The 20,838-nt window shown below is 44.2% G+C and overlaps 1 protein-coding gene across 1 annotated transcript; it reads right to left on the bottom strand.

The window, feature by feature from the left end:
• Positions 1-578: 578 nt before the first annotated feature.
• On the bottom strand, positions 579-20,741 carry LOC144149789 (arginine-hydroxylase NDUFAF5, mitochondrial). The gene is made up of 13 exons (XM_077681431.1): positions 20,386-20,741; positions 19,799-19,839; positions 19,649-19,712; positions 18,929-18,976; positions 15,105-15,211; positions 14,975-15,014; positions 12,419-12,529; positions 8,264-8,350; positions 6,456-6,516; positions 4,468-4,551; positions 2,627-2,709; positions 1,452-1,501; positions 579-735 (listed from the first exon to the last, which is right to left on the bottom strand). The coding sequence occupies exons 1-13, from the start codon at positions 20,635-20,637 to the stop codon at positions 705-707; spliced, it is 1,059 nt and encodes a 352-aa protein (XP_077537557.1). The 5' UTR covers positions 20,638-20,741; the 3' UTR covers positions 579-704.
• Positions 20,742-20,838: the final 97 nt, after the last annotated feature.

Here is a 20,838-nt window from a genome sequence, read left to right as displayed (position 1 = left end):
GATGACGTGAGCTATAGCGGCTTCTTCCGCAGAATGAATGGCCGTGGTATTGACTGTACAGGATATTATTTGTTGTCCCCATTCATTCGCTACACACGTTACATGGGTGGGATGGTGCGGAAGGAGCGAACGATTTGGAATCCACTCCTTTAACTACAAAATCCCAAGTGACACACAAGCATTGATGTTTTCACCGAAAAATAACACATAGAGGTACACAAGGCTCAGTCTTTCAAACGAACCAAAGTTGGCTTCATAGCCCCTAGCCCTTTCAAAGTGTGATGACGTAGTAATATGTTTTTATTTCTGTAGAGTCGCTTACATAAATGTAAGGATTTCGGGCATGACGTTTTTAATGCATCTAAAAAAAAATCTCGAAAAACCCGATACTGGCAAGGTTAGGTGTATCATGAATCAGTTGAGCACATTCACTCCCTTCTGGGGACTTTTGTTTCTACAGGGCAAGGCATTTCCTATAGAGGCCAATAAGCCCCCTCCATTCATAAACCTAAACTGACGCTGAACCTCTTACGGGCGATTGGCATTACTCAAAGAAATGCTTGAAACACCGAAAAGCAAATGCGCTCTTAGAAGCTTGTCCAAGTTTTGAAACTTTATTCGCACATTACAGCACTGGGATGACTGGCAAAGAAACTACATAAATATTTGTCAAACAAAAACGTGTCTTAACTGTAAACTCACTGCTATGTCTTCTTGGCTGGATCTAATAGGGACCTGAAATAAATAAAAAAAAAACATCAACAGTATTTCCCCACAGTATACTACTGTTGCGCCAAACAGACAAGTGAAAAAATTGGTGGGTATCTGTCAGAAACAAAAAATTTCGCTTGAAGAACTAAGGTTATCACAATCTCTCATGGTGCCACTGAAAAAGAAAACTGAAAAATGGTAAAGACGTGGAGTTGTGATCCAGCCTACTTATTAATTGTAAAAACTGTTGCGGTATGCCAATTTCAAAACTAGTGCAGCTGTCTATAGAGTCTGGTCGTGAACCCAACTGGGGAGCTACTCTTTACAAACAATATCAGATTTTATCCTCACGACAAGCAGAGCACACTTTAGTCAGGATCTCTTCCCTATGCTACGCTCTCACTTTTTATTCACAGCCAAACGATTTATATGCACCCAGCATTGAAACTTTTAATCGTGCTGCCTATCCGTGTCTCACACAAGTTCATTTGCGGTTCGTTTCTATTCGGCTCAACAGAACGAAGCAGCTTGACATGTGTAAGAGAGGATACTGGTAGAATATGTGCGAGAAATACTGACACAAATATTTGCTTTTGATTGATTCTCACGACCTTGAATACTGTGCGAGATTTCCCGCACCACTCGGTTCTCAATGAGCTACTGCAGACACCCTCCCTCCCTAGCACTTCAAATTTAATTTTTTGCGCGCACACAAAAATTTCCTTCCCATTTTCACTTACCCGAGGTCTTTCAATGATGCCGTTTGTGATCCTCGTTTGGCCGGCTTTGCCTGGGTGAAAAATTAAGAAAATACAGTCACAGTCAAACCCGCGACAACGAAATCCCAAGACCGCAAAATTATTATGGCAACGAAATATTTTCATATTCTTGGCGAATGTCCATAGGAACAAAATGTTCTTGGAACGCGATCCCATCTTAAAGAAATTCGTTGCAAGCAAGTCGCATTCTGTCTACCCATTTGAGGCTAACAGTATCCAAAATGTGCTCAAACGCATTTTTTGCGGACTCAAATTGCGTAAACTTCTGCCACAGCGCAGTTGCACGGCTGCCGCCACTATATTTGTTTACAAATAAGACCGTGCAACAGGCGGCCGTGGAAGCAGCCTCGCAATGACGCCACCGGGGGGCGACACAATTTTAGTTGGACTACACAGCTTGGCCTAGGCTAACTGGCCATTGCAGAACCGCACGCATGCGTTCCTCGTGTGCATGCGATCGGCACATTTGGTCTCGATAAGATGCCTCGACCAGGCCAAAAAGCGGCAGTTTTTATTGCTACAGTATAAGGCAGCCGACATAGCCCAAGCCAGTGGCGCAAGTGGAGGAAGGGAGGATAACGCTGACAAGTTCGGAACAGAGTGCAGCTCGCTCTCTACAATTTTGAAAAGCAAGGCGCACGTGTGCAAAATAAAACGGTAACTGCTGCGGCCTTTCCGGACGTCAGCAAAGTGGTGCTCATTTGGTTCTGTGAACAGCACTGGAACAACAAGGCATCACTGTAGGGCAAAGATCATGAGCAGAAACAGCTGGATTTCACTTGCATTTACGGTGCCGAGGACCACGGACAAAAGCGTGCAGAGAATGCAAACCCATGGGGCGTTTTGGGCACATTTCACATAATTCAGTCGTGCTTAGGCACGCACGATGACTAGCAATGAGGGGGCGATTTACTAGTGGTTGGGGGCAATTTCCTAGCTGTTTATGCTTCATTCTCACGGCAATAAAATTCTCACAAAAGTGAATTTTTCAGCTTTCCCCAACGGTTTTCCTATTTCGGGGTTCGACAGCAACAGCCATCCGTAACAATGCTTGAAAGCAGGCCAAGGAAGATGAAAAAAAAAATTGACTGAAGTTGCTTTCACCACAGCAGAAGCAGGTAGAGTGGAACACCTACCTGCGACGGGTGCGGCTTCCAGCCAATAAAAGACAAGATGTGAAATGTGGCTGGGATGGTGCCGTCCTCTTTCCCATAAAGCTCTGCATTTCATTAGGCGGCAGAGAAAAAAAAGGCAACATTACTCTTTCTACAGATGGTTTGGATGTTGGCTGCAAAGGAGGGGCTCACAAAATCTGGAAACGTATTCGCTACTACAGTGGTTACATGGAGTGCTACAGATAGGGGTGCCTAAAATCACATGAAATGAAAACGAGAAAGAAATCCGAAGTTAAGCTCTCTTTCGAAGAAACTTAGAAGCACATATTATGAGGGGAGATGGGTGTCTCTCTCTCTCATCCACCCGCCCACACACAAAGACACAGATACGCACATGCATGCATGCATGCATGCACATTCCTCTACAATCAACTATGCTGGGTCAGCTTTAGTGAAGCTCAGTAAGGCTGCGAGCCTAGGTTAAAGTAAGTTGGTCGAGGAGAGGTTACATTGGGTCAGAAAGAGCTAAATAGCACCAGAGGCATTACGCAAGAAAATGCAGCCAGACAGCACTGAACACACAGTGACGGAAGCATTAACCAGGAATGCTGTTTCAAAGGTACAGTATTAAGCTCAATTTAAACGTGCACATGGCCAATTTTCTGTTGTAAAAGAATAACAGTGCAACAACTTTTAAAGCCTGGCACAGGCTTTGTACAGACGCCTGAACTCCACTTAACAGTGTGGTAAGACCGCCCTTCGCCCAGTTCACGATCTAAACATCTTCTTCAAAGCTTAGGTTCCAAGTACTCAGAGGGGGGGGGGGGGGGGAAGAAAAAAAAAAGAAGTTTACTTAAATTAAAAGAGTCCTGCCCCTGGGCTAAGAGGCACTACATAATCGAGGGCTAAAGATGAATAATTTAGGCAACATGAGGATTTTTAAAGTGCAGGAGACTTCAAAAGTTGCGAAGGTAATGTTGCATTATAACTGCATTCTCAAACTTCAAGATGGTTACCTCCCATGCATTTTTAATGTGCAGTACATAATAAAATGCATAATTTGCAAATTTAAGATTTATTCATTATACTAACAGTGTAATTAATGATAGTTTGTTGAAGGAAATAAAATAAAAATGAATGAACGGAGTAAAAGATGCCCGTCTTAAACACCGTCCTCGTGTGATTTAGACAAAAATTGAAGGAAAATCCGTAAAAACAAAGATGCACCGAAAAAGAAATCCGAAAAAAAAAAAAAAAAAAGCAAAAAGCACTATGTGCATCTGCACAAAAATGAATAGAGGGAAAGTCAACACATTTAGCTGGTACCAAAGCGCTGGTGTACTTATCTGAAATTTCGGTTCTTGTATTTGAGACTGATTGCAGAACCCTTGACAATTTGCTCACGGAAAAGTCTGGCTATGGTTTCCCTACGAGGGCGATGATGACAGGCGGACTTGATTCTAACATGCGCGATTTCCTGGCGATCGATTGATTGACTGTAGGGTTTAACGTGCCGACACAACGCAGGCGATGAGGCGCGCCGTAGTGGAGGTCTCTTATGGATTAATTTTGAGCACCTGGGGATCTTTAACGTGCGCTGAAATCTTCTACACACCGGCGTTTCCGCTTATTGTCTCCATCAGAAAAGCGGCCGCCGCGGCCGGGAATCGAACCCGCGACCTCGTGCTCAGCAGCACAATGCCTTAGCCACTGAGCCACCGGGGCGGGTGTGATTTCCGGGCACATTTTCCCAGGGAAAAACAACACAAAGAAACAAAGTTGTGCTCTGTGGAGTCGCGCAAACACAGCACATTGTTCTTATAGCCTGACGGAGACAGCGTCGACAGAGCGCAGACACTCACGTTGGTAGATTGCAGCCGCTGCCACCATGGAGTCCCTGTGAAGGTGGGTCTTGCGCTTCCACGAGGCGTTGTTCTCACCCATCCCTGCAGGCAATCGACAAACAGCCGCGCAAAATACAGACACAACGTCACGATCGTGCTACAAGTCAAAGCTCGTCAGAACAAACACTGATAAAGAAAATTACTGAACACAGTCAAACCTCGTTATAACGAAGTAGTATTGGGAAAGTAAATTAGTTCATTATAACTAATATTCGTTATAACAGTAGAGGCAAAAATCAGCTAAACAAATCGACAATCTGGCTCGCGCAAAAATACTTGATCCAAAAATGCATTTTTTGAGGCTTTGAACCCACTATACACAAAGTAACCCTTACCTTTCTCCTTGCTGCATTTCGAGCCAAAAATAAGCGGATCATCAGTACGTGAAATCACAACAGAACAGATTTCACTTGACAAAACAGGACTGCGTCCTTATTGATTTGATGAAGGATGTGATCTTCGTCTGGTGGCTACTCACAGCACTCAGCAGGATGAACTTTTCCACAGTGTCCGCGAACAAAAGGGCCTCTATACTTCTGCAGTTTAGGACTATGGGGGTTTTTTCCAATTAGCTTCTTAGCCTCCTGGTCAAATATTTCTGCGTTATATCCAACATCGCGCGGCTCTCCCGGTTTCAGTTTCGTTATAAAGGAATAAGTGTCATTGAAGTAAAGCGTGACCAAAAAAAGTCTGTATTTATTTTGCTATAGCAGGCAATTCGCTAGATCAGTGTTCGTTATAACGAGGTTCCACTGTACAACGAAGGAAAATCAAAATTTGGTTGGTCATGCTCAGGCACGCATGTATACATATCAATGTTGCTTTACATGTATTTCGCGACATCTGTCAATTTCCCAGTATGATACGGCCATTTGGTTGTTTAGAACGCGAGTCTATGCGGTTGCCTCTCCTTTGTCATGTCTTCGTGCATGCTAATGTACTCAACCGTAATATTCATGTCTTACACGTGTAATTTGTGTGTTTATGTGCTTATGTGTGTGCATTGTTACAGTGTACTATGTGATTCACTGCCCTTTGCAACCAGTATCCATATTTCATTGCTCATTTGTTTCTTCTGTGTGTCGCCCTCTACTTCGAGTGCACCACCCAAGAAGGCCTAGCGCTTTTCGTGGGCACTCCCAGATAAATTAAAAAAAATGCTGAATTTCTATGGCACTTGCGTTGCTTATAACGAAACTATCCGTTATAAATTTTACTCACCATGCGGCTAAAGTGGCCTTTTTCATAAGTGCCATCATAAGGCTGCGACAAATACTAGCCTCAGACAGGGCAAAAAGCAAGCCAGCAGACAAAGTAACAGACAATAGAAGTAACAGCAAAAACAAAAAGAAAAAGAAAAAGGCAAATTTTTTTCTCTTTTCCATGCTTCACATATGATTTAAAACATTCCTGGCCAGCCAGTTTTCTTGACCAGTACAGGCAAATTTTTTTCTCTTTCCCATGCTTCACATACGATTTAAAACATTCCTGGCCAACCAGTTTTCTTGACCAGTACTCTTACATTGACAAAGCAATGCCAAATAACTTTCAACAACAAAATTGAACTTTCTGAAGTCACAGGCATCTGTGAGCTCATTTGAAAGCCAAACCGAGTAAGAATAGATCACTTCCAAATAGATCACTTAGACATAAGCACCAGATTTTCAGATAGTATACATTAGCGTGAAACTCTATGGTCGCTGGCGTCATTTACTAGCTCAGTGTCGCCAGACCATTGTTTTCGTGTTGCAACAAATCTGGCAGAATTTTTTTTTTATTTTCGGGTCCTTCATCCAGCTCTTTGCACAAGCACATAACTGTGTTCCACTGCGAAACACATGCGGTTGCTCCCGGTTGGATTTTGTTGCTTCTTTGAGGATACGGCTGCCCAGCCCAGATGGACCACCGGAATTCGTTGGAAGTAGATTATCGACAAGCTGTCTTACCTTTCAGGTCCGTCATGAGGTGAAAGGCAGTCGGGTAGTTCACTATCATCTCGTCCGAGTCCTGGACAAAAAAAGCGTTAAATTTTTGACACCTTCTTAGCAAATCAGATATCATTTCCAAACAAAAATGACGCATAACTTTAATGTGATTTCAATCGGGATGCTTAAAATGGTTAAAAAAAAAGATTCCTGCATTTTCACACACCTACAGGCAGCACCAAAGTTTACAAGGTTTACAAACAGTACTTTCGTTTCCCCCTCTGCTTCAATACTCTGGCTGTCCAGATGACCAAGCAAGTCCCCAAACGGAAGTGACCCGCTTTATGTAGGGCACTTCCATTTGTAGGAGGGTGGCTGCAGAGTCACCACTGCTTGATACATTTTCTTTAAAATCTTGATTATTTGTACGAATTTTGAGATAAAAGTGGTATCATCATTATTGGGACAACGCTGCCTTTCTAATGAACCAAACCTGTATTTTGTATTTATGGCTCCTTCAATGACTCAAATTCTTGGCAGGAAGACGAGGCTGGAGGGGTGTTCTCTCAATAGCAACCAAGTATTTTGAGTTTCGAGGTCGTTCAAGTTAGTTGGTGGCCGACAGAAAATGCTTTTTCTCGTCACTCCTCTTCCCATGAGTACAAAAGAGTGATTAGCACGGCATTTTTCTCTCTTGATTATCCCCACATTTCTCCCTGCGTTATCCCTACAATTATGGGACACCTCTGTGAATTAGTAAGGGTGTGGAAAAAAAAAAAAAAACGCCACAGATAAATAGGAAGGCAAAAGAAGAGGAGCAAAAATCTGGAGCCCTGTAGATGCTCACAAGAAAACACTACTTGTTTCTATTGCACTAAACAGTTTTAGTCAGTACAAGTAATAGAAAAAATAACTGGAAGTGACAAAGCCTTACATCATCAATAATTTCTCATGTTCCGGTAATATTTTGGGGGTCTTTTCATTTACAATAATCTAGCAGGTGCAAAAAGTCCAAAAAATCAAGGAGATAAAAACGCCCATTTGAACGTATAATACAAAAATGATTTAAAAGGGAATTGACTGAGCTCTCACTTGAGGCTCTTACCTGTTTGGAACGTAATATCCTGTTTCTATACAAGGCTAAAAAGTAGAGCTTAAGCTAATTTCCAAGAACTACAAGATACAACCTTAGACTTCCACGATTCAATGCTCAACTTTTTAAACGTTGTTCGCACACGGTTTTGTGAACTATAAACGTATTCGCGACACATTACATGATGCATTGCGGTGTTAGACACGATGGTGCGAATGCGTGCTAAAAATAGCCTAGGCATGCAGAAAAATTTGAAGATTAATTGTCTACCGACCACTAAAGGCATTACATGCCTACAATTGGCAGGCTCTCACAATATTTCCAAGCACTGCAGTTAGGAAATTATTGAAGCACTTCTCAGGGGGGAATTTATGCTGCCTTTAAAAGGCACAAGAGAAAGATTCACAGCAAACACGCAAGCACACAGTATCACTGCAAGGACACCTTAGTGATGCATGTGGACACTGCGAGCTAACTTTCTCGAACGCCTGAGAACTCATTACAGCTCTCTCTCTCTCTCTCTCTCTCTCACGCACGCACGCACACAGAGACAGACAGACAGAGAGACATAGAGAGAGAGAGAGAGAGAGAGAGAGAGAGAGAGAGAGAGAGAGAGAGAGAGAGAGAGAGAGAGAGAGAGGGGAAACGAAACCCGCGAACCAGAAATTAACAAAAAAGAGCCTTTTGATGCTTTTAGCACTGAAACAGCTTATAATGAAAGAAAACAACATCTTACTATTGTCAGAAGCGTGAAACCAGCCTGGTTTAGAAGAGCCGCTAAGTCGGTGGGCTGCACAAACGGAGATATGTGTGCCCCGAAGCCCTGGTTGAATAAAAAAAGAAAAGAAAGGTGTTTTTTTCATGACAAGAACTGTAAAAAACAGAGTTCACATGCTCCACTAAAAAAAAAACTAGCCACACATACCCAATGCAATCAAGCTTATTGTCCTTATCCTCCTCCGCATTACTAACCTGAGCAGTTCGATCATAGTCCCTGGAAATTGGGCTAATCTGCCCACCGGGGCCTTCAGCGAGGTCCTTATTGTGATGAAAGCCTTGGGCAGACAGTGCACCGGTCAACTGCAGCGCCCTCTCAGTAAACTGGCCCTTTTCGATACTGAGACATTTTTCTAAAAACTAGATAGTTGTTTTGATACCTTCTCCTGGCAATTTTGTTTCTTTGCATCCTCTTTCAGGTCTGAATAAATTTATTTAGGAATTTTTACTCTGTGAACAACACTGTTAACGCCTCTGCTCGTCTCCTCACCGCAAAGTGCAGACGACCACAGCAGGGGTGGAAGCAGGGTCTAGCTTTTTGGAGCAGGCACGGGAGCAGTAAAAGTCTTATTTTGGAGCAGCTTTGGAGCAGCAAAAATCCCATTTTGGAGCAGGTTTGGAGCAGTTTAGAGGCTATTTCGGAGCACTTTTGGAGCACACTGACTGCTTTAAATAATGCGGCTGAGCGCACTTTTAAGAGCAACTAGGTAATCCAAAACTGCATGAAAAATAGAATTGGGCACAATTATTTAGCAGGCGCGCAATAAATCAAATAAGAGCTAGCACCTTGATATTACCCTTTACTAGGGACTGAAACCTGCTTTTTGCCCATTCCTTTAAATGTAGCGACTTTTTGGCTTTTATTTGTATAATAATCAACACTATGTTATTAACGGTGGCTGCTTTTTTAATTTTTTGGTAAAGTAGTTTCGAGCTAAAACAATCGCGTGCAGCGCGCCGCCCCGCTGCCGCCGTCACCGCAACCGCGAAATCAGGCGTCGCGAACGTGCCCTACCCACGCGGCACTCGCCGAGCGCGCATCGTCTCCCATCGATAGGCCCCAATACGAAGACGGGCGCCGTAAAATATGATGCCGTATTCGTAGCAAGCTGCCGCCGCCGCGTCGACCGAGAAGGCAGGCATCATAGGCAGGCAAAGGCAGGCAGCGAACGAAGACGGCGATTTCACGACGCCTCATTTCGTGGTAGACGCGAAGGCGAAAGCGGGCACGGCATCCCATCAAGACGCCCGCTTTCGCGGTCGAGTCGGGCCTCGTCGGCGCGCGAACGAGTACGGCGGCTGTGTGGCGCGCTGCACGAAACTGTTTTAGCTCCACAACACTTCTTTTATTAAAGCAGCGCGAAAAATTCGGCTTCAAAGGAACTTCTGATTAAAAAGGGCCGTTATTAACTGCGGAGCTGTGGTTACTGGCCGTAAGCTCGGGTTCGTGCGCGCCGAAAATTCCCACCGAGGAACGCTAACGCGCACGTGTCCCGCGGCTCTCGACCTGACTCGACAGCGGAGAGGAAAGTGATAGCAGCCGCCGCAACACTAGAGGAGCGTGCGCATGCGCTCAGTATCGTACAATAGCCCACGCGCGCAGCGGCTTCGCAGTTCTCGGTTCGTGCAGGTCCCGAAAAATTAGACCAATCACCAAAAACTACTGTGCGAAGGGGTCGTTCCCCTTACTTCGAGCAGCTGCAAATTCCAAGAGGCCATGCATCAAGTTATAAAACTAGATAACTGTTCAAAGTACTTTTACTCATGCTGGTGACAGCCTTCCGGGAAAGCCGTGGCGATAACAACGTTGCAATAAACTCCACGAGGGAACCACGAGTGCACTAAACTGCCGTGGCTATGGATGCGGCTGCGTCTATTATGATAGATATGATAGATATACTGTTGCCGTTCCCTTTTAAACGGGTGATCGACGGGAAATCCGGCGCTGTGTTGCCCGGACGACGACAAGACTCGGCTAAATTTGGTGTTGTATGCTCTCAATGGACAATAATCGCACAAATTGCCGTTTCTGCGCAGCTTGGCGCAGCAGGGCAAATTGGCGCACAATGGCGCAATTTGCGCAGCAGTTCCACCCCTGCCACAGCGAAAAAGCGGCATGCAAGCAGACAACGCTAGTTTTTCACTTTTAATTGCTAAAAAAATATATCAGGCGAGAAAAAGTAAGCAAACAAATAATTTTTCAATAAAAATTTATTAGAACAGCAATTTGATTCTTAAAAATGCCTTAATGTCAAACAAGGTGAGTGCGCTACATGGTGCACTGAGATGGCGCCACAAGCAACCGGTGTTCTGTTTTTCACGTGCTTTCATCACTGCGGCGACACACTGTTGTGATGCAAAACTGGCCCGGACGGCAGACTAGCCACATTTCTGGGGACTACAGTAGAATGTGGTGTGGGATCATGATGCTGCTCTGCATTGACCACAAAAATGTCCACAATAACCCACAAAAGAAATCTCTCCAATGCACCCAAGTAATGCTGCCAGAATTTACAAGTTGGAGCTAATTTGGCGCACAGGACGGCCATTGATACCAGACGCCTATACTGACACAGCACGTTTTTTAACAGCACGAAGGAAATGGTAGGAATTTGACATAGGGCCAGCCTCAACGAAACATTCACTCTAAATGCCTACAACACTCCTAGATGCCTCTGCATTCAGGGGTGAGACAGCTGAATCAGATTTAGGAGCAGTTTTTGGAGCAGCGAAATCTCAATTTCGGAGCAGAAGAACAACATTTATTAATTCACCTCCGGAGCGTAAAAAAAAATCAAATTTTGGCAACTCAAGCGAAGGGGTGTACACTTTTAATCGGTTTTGAACGTACAAAACACTGAAACTGCCTTTCAATAAAGTTTTTTTCTGCCAGAGTATCGCGAGGTACGAACTGCACTACCTTTTTACAAACCATTTCAAATTATTAGCCTCTATGCTTAGATAGCGTGGAGCGTCGTTGAAAATATCGAATTAAAAAACTAAGCAATCGTAAAGCACTTTAATTATCATGTGAATGCGAAAATTACTATTTTTGTAATCCCAGACTCGGCTTTACGCACAAGTGTAGAATCACGTCAAAAGGTGCGAAAGCGAGGTGACAGCCGTCCCCCACCAGCCCTCCCAATTCAATCCCCAGGATGCTGGTTCACTACGATCGCAATTTGAGTAACGTTGGTATGTTTAGCCAGCTCCCTCTCGGCATTAAATTCCACTTCAGATAGATGAACCATTATCACTAGCGGGCAATAACTTAAGCACAAACCGCCGCTCAAGGCCAAAACACGGCGAATTCGCGGGCACCACGTTGTTTTTGATGAACTCCCGTCTTTCGAGTCGCGCAACTTCCCGCAACAGATCAAACGACTCAATGTAAACCCAGCCACGCCCATAACCAAAACCATGGTAAAAATCGGCGAAGAGCACTCTGCCCGAACCACTCGCAACTGCTTGGTTCTGCGGACATGTTTTTTAATCTTCACCACACCAAGATGGCGGCGCCCAGTAATGTCTTCCGGATATACAGCGCTCTGAAAATTGCCGTTTTTTTTTATAAACGTGCACAAGTTTGTCGTCTCAGTACACGTAAGTATTTTTTATACAGGACTTTGCAATGGTTTTCAATGGGAAATAAACTCACAGAATATAACGACATTGTGACTTTCGAAAAAACTATCTTGGGGACAATTTTATGCAGATTTTTATTGAATGATCAATCAATTAAGCCTTTTCGAACAGCATCACCTGGGGGTGCTGGAAAATTATGACACCAGCAAGCATTTTTACCCCCTGAAGCTGACGGGAGCGTTAACATCCTTGGCTCTCAGACTGTTTTGGAGCAGTTTGGCGCAATTCTTGCAATTTTCAAGCTTTTGAAGCAGCCTGGCGCAGGAACACAAATTTGTATCAAAACTGCGCAATATGCGCAGCTGTCTCACCCATGTGCATTGATGGCAGCTTTTGTGGACCCCACGCTATGAGATACATATGTACGCAACCACCCTAAGCCACGAAGAGTGGGGGAAGCCCTGTTTCAATGTAACTGGAAGACACAAATATGGTCTAATGTAACTGGAAAGCACAAGAATGGTCTTACGCCTTCGCGTTCCGTCTCAGCCAACTGCAAGGAGCCCCTCAGCTCGTACAACGTCTCGCCTCCAAAGACGCAGCCCAGGAAAGCGCCATCTTGTTTCAGTGCAGTCCACACCTGGCATGACAGAAAAGGGGGGGTGGGGTGTAGGAGGAAGTCAACGACAATCCATATTTGCAGAAAGTAATTGAGTTAATTGTTCGTTGTCTAATTTTTTCGTAAACATAGCACTACTTCAAATAAGTGTGCATCCCTAAGTCCTGTCTTCGCAGGAAATATGTCTTTGTATCTGAGCGCTTTTTTCTAGTGCATCTGCAATTTCAAAAGCGTGGCAGAGTGTTCTAGACTTGAAATGCAAGTTTGCACTCAGGCTTCACTGCTGGAAAAGAGGAGGTGCTCATACACAAGCAAAAGTGGTATACAGAGACCTTTTTGCTGCAATGCAAAAGAGCCTATGGGCACACACATAATTATTCTAGGATTCTTAATAAAGCAGCTAACGAGACAAACAACAAGCCCAACTAAACACTCTCTTATTTTGTCCACGATATACAGGGTGTCCAAGTTATCATGCACCAATCTTTAAAGAAAGCGCAATGATGTTACTCGAAAAAAATCTCGTGCATAATGTCTCCAGTACAGTGGAGCAGCCCCCAGTAATTCTTTTGTTAGTGAGATTTAATTAATTATAATCAATTATCTAACTTGAGCTATACTGTCCTAATCATTAAAGCGCTAATGAGGCACTTATAGGTACCACAAGAGGCATCTAACTGCGGTATTTTCAGTGATGAATTAATTGCATACTAATTTACTCTGACTTATAAAGAAACCCCGCGAAATATGAAAAATACCCTGTGACAGTGCTCCCGCCCGCATTATAAGGCAGCGCCCTCAAATAAGCTTATTGAAAGCAACTGCTTTGCCCGTCACACGCCCGAAGAGGCAGCGCATCATCTTGATAATGGCATGCATGGAAGGAGCAGCAACAGCAAGTTTCGAGGGGCAAGTACGCAATTAGTTTGTCGCTTAAAATACCGCAGTTATACCCCTGTCACACGGCAAATCTAATGTCACTCAAACTGAATGACATTAGCTGTAAATGACATTCGGCTCAGCCGTGCAGGTCTACACGGCGGAACAAATGTCATTTGATTGTGATAGCGGTGACGATTAGCGAGCTCGCAAAACCGCAAAATTACATTTCAAGCGCATATAGAATGTTTTCACACATAATATTAAAAAAAAACGTAACAAAGGAATATTTTTTAAATAAAAACAAGAAAACCACCGATTTAGGTGACATCAGTAGACATCACAAGCTGAGACAAGTCTGTAAAAAATACGGATTAGGGTAGTGCGCGCACTGGGGACGAGATTTTCTTTTTTGTTAGTACTTGCTGGTCTTTCTTTATTAGAACAATACAAAAAAGAAAATATAAGTTTACTGACAGTTTTTAGAAACAGTATTCTTTGGTTTGTTACTGAATTTTCCTGTCTAGGGACGCGCTACTGCTGTCGAGGCTACTCATTCGGCCGCCAACTGAGGTGTAACTGAGGTCCGGGGCCTCAGTTAGCCGGTAAATGTCATTCGCCTTGAATGTCATTCGGTATTCTCGTGTAGCGCCGAATTAATGACATTTAGAGCGAATGACATTTGCTGTAAATGTCATTGGATCTGCCGTGTGACAGGGGTATTAGATGCCTCTAGTGGGTACCTACAAGTGCCTACTTCTCGAGTTAGATGATCAATTATAGTTAATTAAATCTCATTAACTAAAAAATTACTGGCCGCTACTCCCGTGCTGGAAACATTATGCTCTGGGTTCTCTTCGAGTAATGCCGTTGCTCTTTTTTAAAATCTTAGTACATGATGGCTGGGACACCGCATGTTTGTGTGCGTATGCGTGTGTGCATGTGTATATGCCCATTGCAACTATGGAATACATAGCGAGTAATTTAAAAGAAAAAAAAATGCTTCTTTGAGATGAACACGTTAGCCCTACCCGAGTGTTTGTAATTTTAAAATGCATAGACATATGTTCACAGTGAAATTTGTGAGAAACCCCTAATAGTATCTCAGTGAAGTGGGTACATATATGCATAACTATGGTTTTTGCCTTTCGGCAAATAAAAGCCTCCAATACTACAGTCTCAACATACATATACATAAGTTTTGTGAGGAAGAGGAGCCAGTTCTTCAATTCATTAAAAATGAACTTTTTACACTGTACAATTGTAAGGTTACTCAAGAGCTACAATTAACTCAACAACCTTCAGGTTGTAACTGCAGTAGGACCTGCAGCTATAACCAGCACTGTCTGCAAGCAGTGGCGACGTAAGCTCTTGATTTCCAGTTTCTAATTTTTTATTCTTATTAATTACTTTTACACACAACTGAGAATTGAAACATGAAGCTCTGAAGTGTTTCTTAACAACTTCCCCCTAATTTTGGCCTTTCATATTCAAAGCGCAAAAAAGACCGAAAACAAGAAGTAGCCAACACGAGCTGTTGTCCTTCTGTCCTATCGCACAACGATGCCAACCACTCACACACATTACCTGCTTGAATGTGCCAGGAAGGTTGTTGACCCAGTGAAGACTGTAAAATCACAAAAAAGTGGCTGTCACTGAATCGCAAACATAGATTCTTTGCCCAACATCAAGAGCTTTGAACAGCACACGACCGTACCTCAAGCTACTCAGAAAGATGTCCACCGAGTTCTCTGCGAACGGAAGGGACTCCTCGTCGACGAGGAGCTTTGTTGTGGGCACATCCTTTGGCCTTTTGCTCTGCTCCTGTATCGATTAAAACAACCAAAGTAAACATTAAAGGGGCCCTGCAACACTTTTTCCAACTTTTTTTCAAAATCTTACATGCTTGCAGAATGTGGTCGACCTCAGCCAAAAATTACTGCTCTATGCCCATCAGATACTTTAGAAACTTTCTCAAAAGGTTCTTCTCTCTTTCCCGGCCTTGGTGTTCTTCAACCACTCGAATTACGTCATTACAGCGGTGCAATGGCTATCGGCCGGCTTTCCTTCAGCTGCAGCAATGACTGCATTCGATAGCCACTTTATAAAGAAAGACACAAAAGCAAGGCAGAAACAGAAGGCGTATCTACAGCGATGAGCAAATCGCACAGTGCCGCTCTGTGGTGGCAATGACCATAGCTTTGACACTGCTTCAAGACGTGAAGAAAATGGTGAAAGCGTTTATCGGAAGTGGTGCAGAACCTTTCGGTGCCCTTCCACATTGTGAAGAAGGGTGACCAGCAAAGCTGGGTGCTGTCAAGGACTGCAGGAAACAAAACATGCTTGTTTATAATTTGCGATTGAACATAACTCCTAGCTAATTGGCTAAATGAAACCTGGAAAAACTAGAGTTTTATTCCAGTGTATAAACATGGGTTTGTTTCTCTTCCGTGGAAGCCAATGTATTGGCAGCACACAGGAACTCCACATCTGCAGCTTCACTGCAAGTTAAGTAATTATGAAAAGTAGATAAAACTCGGTGTAATGCCTTAGTGACCAATTTTTCATACAATTTACTTTGAGATAGTTTAGATTAAACAAGAGTTACAGCCATTTTCTGTAACCATAGTCCCTCCATGGACAGCAGTGAGCAAGTTCCCGTTCTACGTGACATTGTGGGCACACACTATCTGGGGGAACCAAGACATTTACAAGAGACAAAGAAATATGTGCAGACGAGAAAAAGATGCTTTAAAAACTGCTTGCCATTCTTTCTGACCCTTTCGACAAAGGAACCAACCCAGAATTTTCAGATCAGCGCTGATGCCTGAGTGGTGCCAAGCCTGGTAAAAGCCTTGCCCCCTGCTCAACAGCTTCACTATGTGTCCTAATTTCTGGCCAGAACGTGTGCGCTTGTCATGCCACAGGGAACTTGAGAGACAAAAAGATTGTGTCCCATCACCAACACCGTCGCACTTTCCTAATGCCAAATTATAGTTCCATTCAACTTGTGCCTCCACTCAAAGCAGCTGGCTGTTACTTATACCCCTGCCACACTGCCACTTTCAATCTGGATTGAAGCGAAGCATGATTGACTTATCGAGCACGCTCGACGCACCGCCACTGCTAGATTGAGAAGTTGCACCGGTTGCACTCATGTGACTCACGTTCGCCAGACGGCGCCAAAAATGTACTTTGCGGCCGGCGCCTAGCAACTTTGCGTGGTTGTAGGTATACGTAATTATATAAATGTACCCACACGCTTATCTGGGTCGTTATTTGGTACAATTTCTAGCGTTAGTTGAAGTTGTCAACTTCTGCACCATTAGTCAGTGGGGACGAGAGTATCACCGCTTTCGTCCAGTCATGCTTGGAAACCTCCATCGCGCTTGAAACTGCTGTGTAGCAGCGCCCGATCCGGATTGCCCTCGATCCGACTCAATCACGATTGAAAGTGCCCGTGTGACGGTGTATTAAAAGGTCCATGAAGACAAACTGCAACTTAGTCCACTTTGAAAAACGTGGCCTTTGGCAACTCACTCAGCTCTATTCCAGCCACAAAAGACGTTTTTTTCCCCCAGAAAAATGCAAGAAATATTGAAGAAATTTCAGATTTCGTGCCACAGTGATGCAATAAGGGGCAGCATTGGAAACACGGTTGTACGTCTGTTAACTGAACGTAAGCATTTAAGTGAGACGGCGAAACAAAATTAGAGGACCCACTACAATCGTCCAATCATGTTTCTTGGTGTCGGATATGGTCGGTGTCCACCAATCACACAAACAAGATTCTGTCACATCACAGAGAAATCACTGATTGATTGATTGATTGTAGGGTTTAACGCGCCGACGCAACGCAGGCGATGAGGCGCGCCGTAGTGGAGGGCTCCGGATTAATTTTGACCACCTGGGGATCTTTAACGTGCGCCGAAATCTCGTACACACGGGCGTTTTTGCTTTTCGCCTCCATCAGAAAAGCGGCCGCCGCGGCCGGGAATCGAACCCGCGACCTCGTGCTCAGCAGCGCAACGCCTTAGCCACTGAGCCACCGCGGCGGGTCACAGAGAAATCACTGAAAAATGGCTATGGAGTTGCCACTGCTTCATCTGTTTTCCTTAATATTTAAACTATTTGTTCAAAGTTTTTAATGTAATTGGTACCATTGTTAACGGGACAAAGCAGTCTTTCTAATGAACCACAGTTCTATTGTGTCTTCGTGAGCGCTTTAGGTTTACCGACACCCTGCAGATCCAGGGGGTCTCTTTAAGGACTACTACCACTCTCTCATCCCAAATGCCCCACCAAGCCCCAAGCGAATGAAGTTACATCTGAATGCAGTTACGACAGTTTACATCGTATAATTCCAGTTTGTATTCAATAAGGTATTTCCCTCTCTGCCAGGCTGGGCACGTCCAGGACAGAACATCGGTCCACTGAAAGTCTCTAGCAGAGGTGACAGCGGATCAAAACCTTTTTAAAGCAAAGCTTTCCATGTCTCACTTGTGGCGGTGGCAGAAAAAGCACACTGCTGGAAAGCCAACTTTCCACAATGGCTTTACACAAAGGGCACATCAATCGCACACCGCATAAGCAGTGGGATGTCTGTACATGCATGCGGAGTTTCATTGTGGTAGACAAATACAGTTTAGCGTCATACAGCTGAGTGATCATGATGATGATGAAAGCATTCTCTAACAGGCACAGACATGGCACGTTGATCACGATGCACAGTTAACCAATGGCATGCCAAAATAAACAATGGTGAGCTAACCAAATCAGCACATTCAGATGACCCAATCACGAACTAATAGATTGAAAATCATAACATCGCATTCAGTTAGCTCAGAGTTGTCATTGATTTGGACCCACCACGGTGGCTCAGTGGCTACGGCGTTGTGCTGCTGAGCACGAGGTCGCGGGTTCGATTCCCGGCCGCGGCGGCCGCTTTTCTGATGGAGGTGAAAAGCAAAAACGCCCGTGTGTACGAGATTTCGGCGCACGTTAAAGATCCCCAGGTGGTCAAAATTAATCCGGAGCCCTCCACTACGACGCGCCTCATCGCCTGAGTTGCGTCGGCGCGTTAAACCCCCACAATCAATCAATCAGTCATTGATTTGGACTTTGGCTGATTACATTGTGGACTTAGCATTTGTATCGGAGAAAGCTTTGCGTTTCAACCATCTTTCTTCCAGAAAGAGGCATTAGATCTTTTTTGCAGAAACCCTGCAAGTCTCCTGGCTGAAGTTAGTGCTACACACGATAGGACCTACCAGGGATGATAAGTGCTCATTGAAGCTTGTCAACTTTTGAACTTTTTCAAACATGAAGGAATGAGAAAGCAAGCAATGTAAAGTTAAAAAAACTTCTTCCGGTCTGTAATGTGCCGCTTAGCAAGCCCTCAGTACAAGAAAAAGTTTCAGTGTAAATGCATGCATCCACTGTGACATGCGATCCTTGATAGCTGTACAAACCCAGTGCAAACTCTCAGGCAAGGTGAAAGGCTGGCACAAATGTTAGCAAACAGACAAACCAGAAACTCACGAGGCACACCCGAGATGTGTCGCACAAAACGATAGACTCCACGGCTTCCTGCAAGCAATTGTACAGTTGACTCCCGTTAATACGAAGTCCACGGGGTCTGCAAAACACTTCGAATTAAATGAACTTCCTATTCAACAAAAAACACAAGAACATCGTTACTAGTCCACAACACATCTCCCTTCTTGATTTCGTTCATAATATCGACTTTCATCACCGAGTCGAGCGCATGACACGAGTTACCATTATAGTTGAGACTTATCACTGAAATCGAAGCCTAAAGTGTCAGCCACACAAATTGCTCACACGGCGCTGTGGGCAGCAAAGAAGGTTCAGGACCTCAAAAGAGAGAGATGTGTACACTGGTGCAAGTCTTAAATGGCCTGCCGGTTTAGCAACTGTGCGATGCTTCTATTGTGATGGCGCCGGCATCTTTAGAGAACATGGCGGTGTTCTTGCGCTTGAAAATTTTGAATTTTATTGAGAAATGACAACCACGTTGACGCTTTGCATTTGGAATAACTTCCAATGAACCAATGTAATGGGTTCTGGCTTCGAATTATAAATTTCCTCCATTGGATTGCACGTCAAATTGCCTGGACCAGCAGGCCACTTCTAATCAACCAAAAATTCCAATTATGCAACTTCGAATTATCGAGAATCGATCGACTGTGAGTGCATAACAGTGGGGACCATGCTACAACATAACGTAGGCGAACTCACCGAGTCCAAATGATGGGCCACATAGCCACGGCCACAGCCCAGCTCCACTGCCTTTCCAAACTTCCTGAAAAGTTAATTAAGGCCGCTGAAAACTGCACGACTTTCTTGCGACCAGTAGTCTTATATAAACTAATTAGTTGAAGTAATTACCTTTTTATGTCGTAAACACGGTCAGCTAACCGATAACCGACCTGAGATGGAAACAAGAAAAGAATGATTAGAAAGTAAACATTAGAAAGTAATTTTATAGCGTGCCAACTAGCCACATGCACAGAGTAGCCATTGAAATTTAGGGTCCAGATGCAGCGTGGTGACCTCGGCTGCGTTGGACGGCTTCACATTGATTTCAAGCACCTTGATAACACGCGATGATGCCTTGATAACACGCGATGATGATTTAATGTTCAAGCAGAGAACATTAAATAGGATCGCACCGATTCATATTGTCCGCGCAACATCCCTTTCGTCCGGTTATCCGCAAATATATCCGCGCGACGCAATCGCACACGTTCAAATCGCCCGCTCCGACATCACCTGCCCCTCCGTCCCTGAAGAAGGGACCTCATGCAACATAGGACTCTCGACAGTTTTTTAAAGCAGAGTTTAAGGAATCCTTGGCTAAACACTTTGTAAAACGCTCCGCAATCACCGCGGCTTGAGGTCCAATGCAATCACTACGGCTTGACGTACAAACTGATGTACGACGAAACGCTAGCTATTGTTTCGACTAGTTTCACCTCACTCTTCAGATAGTCGTACACGTCTGCCTCCTTGTCCAATGCAGCCAAGGTTCTGTGGCGGGTTTTGGCATTTCTGTCGAACACGTTCATCTGATGACCGGGAGGCAGCGACGAAAAGCCCCTCCAATTGCGAGGTACACGAAGGCTGAACGCACAAGCAGTCCTTGGAGTCCAACCAATCCTTTGTGAATAGAGCCTATGCGCCTTTCCTGACAGCACGCAGCACAATCTAACCTCAGAAGCGTGCATTTTGTGTTTAACTTAGAAGTATTCGCTAACACAAACTCATTACAACGAGTTCTCCACACCCGCCACACTGCACGTTGTGAGTGCCCTTCAGAAGCTTTGTCTAGTTTCGGTTTTAACCGATCGCATAAAGGGTTTCAAAACTATTACTTTATAAGCGTATTACAAGAGTCTATAAAAATAAAGACCATACATTTTAAATTA

The sequence above is a fragment of the Haemaphysalis longicornis genome, unplaced genomic scaffold (assembly GCF_048455015.1).
Source record: "Haemaphysalis longicornis isolate Haplotype H1 unplaced genomic scaffold, Haemaphysalis longicornis Haplotype H1 scaffold_8, whole genome shotgun sequence".
Taxonomy (NCBI): domain Eukaryota; kingdom Metazoa; phylum Arthropoda; class Arachnida; order Ixodida; family Ixodidae; genus Haemaphysalis; species Haemaphysalis longicornis.
The sequence above is the reverse complement of the archived record's forward strand: the minus strand, read 5'-3'. Positions and strand labels throughout refer to the sequence as shown.

Excerpts from the sequence above, each read along its gene's own strand:
- LOC144149789 (XM_077681431.1), bottom strand. The coding sequence starts at position 20,637 with ATGCACGCTTCTGAGGTTAGATTGTGCTGCGTGCTGTCAGGAAAGGCG. Across the intron at positions 18,977-19,648 it reads TGGCCCATCATTTGGACTCG|GAAGCCGTGGAGTCTATCGT; the intron begins GTGAGTTCGCCT and ends AATTGCTTGCAG. Across the intron at positions 15,015-15,104 it reads ATCTTTCTGAGTAGCTTGAG|TCTTCACTGGGTCAACAACC; the intron begins GTACGGTCGTGT and ends GTGATTTTACAG.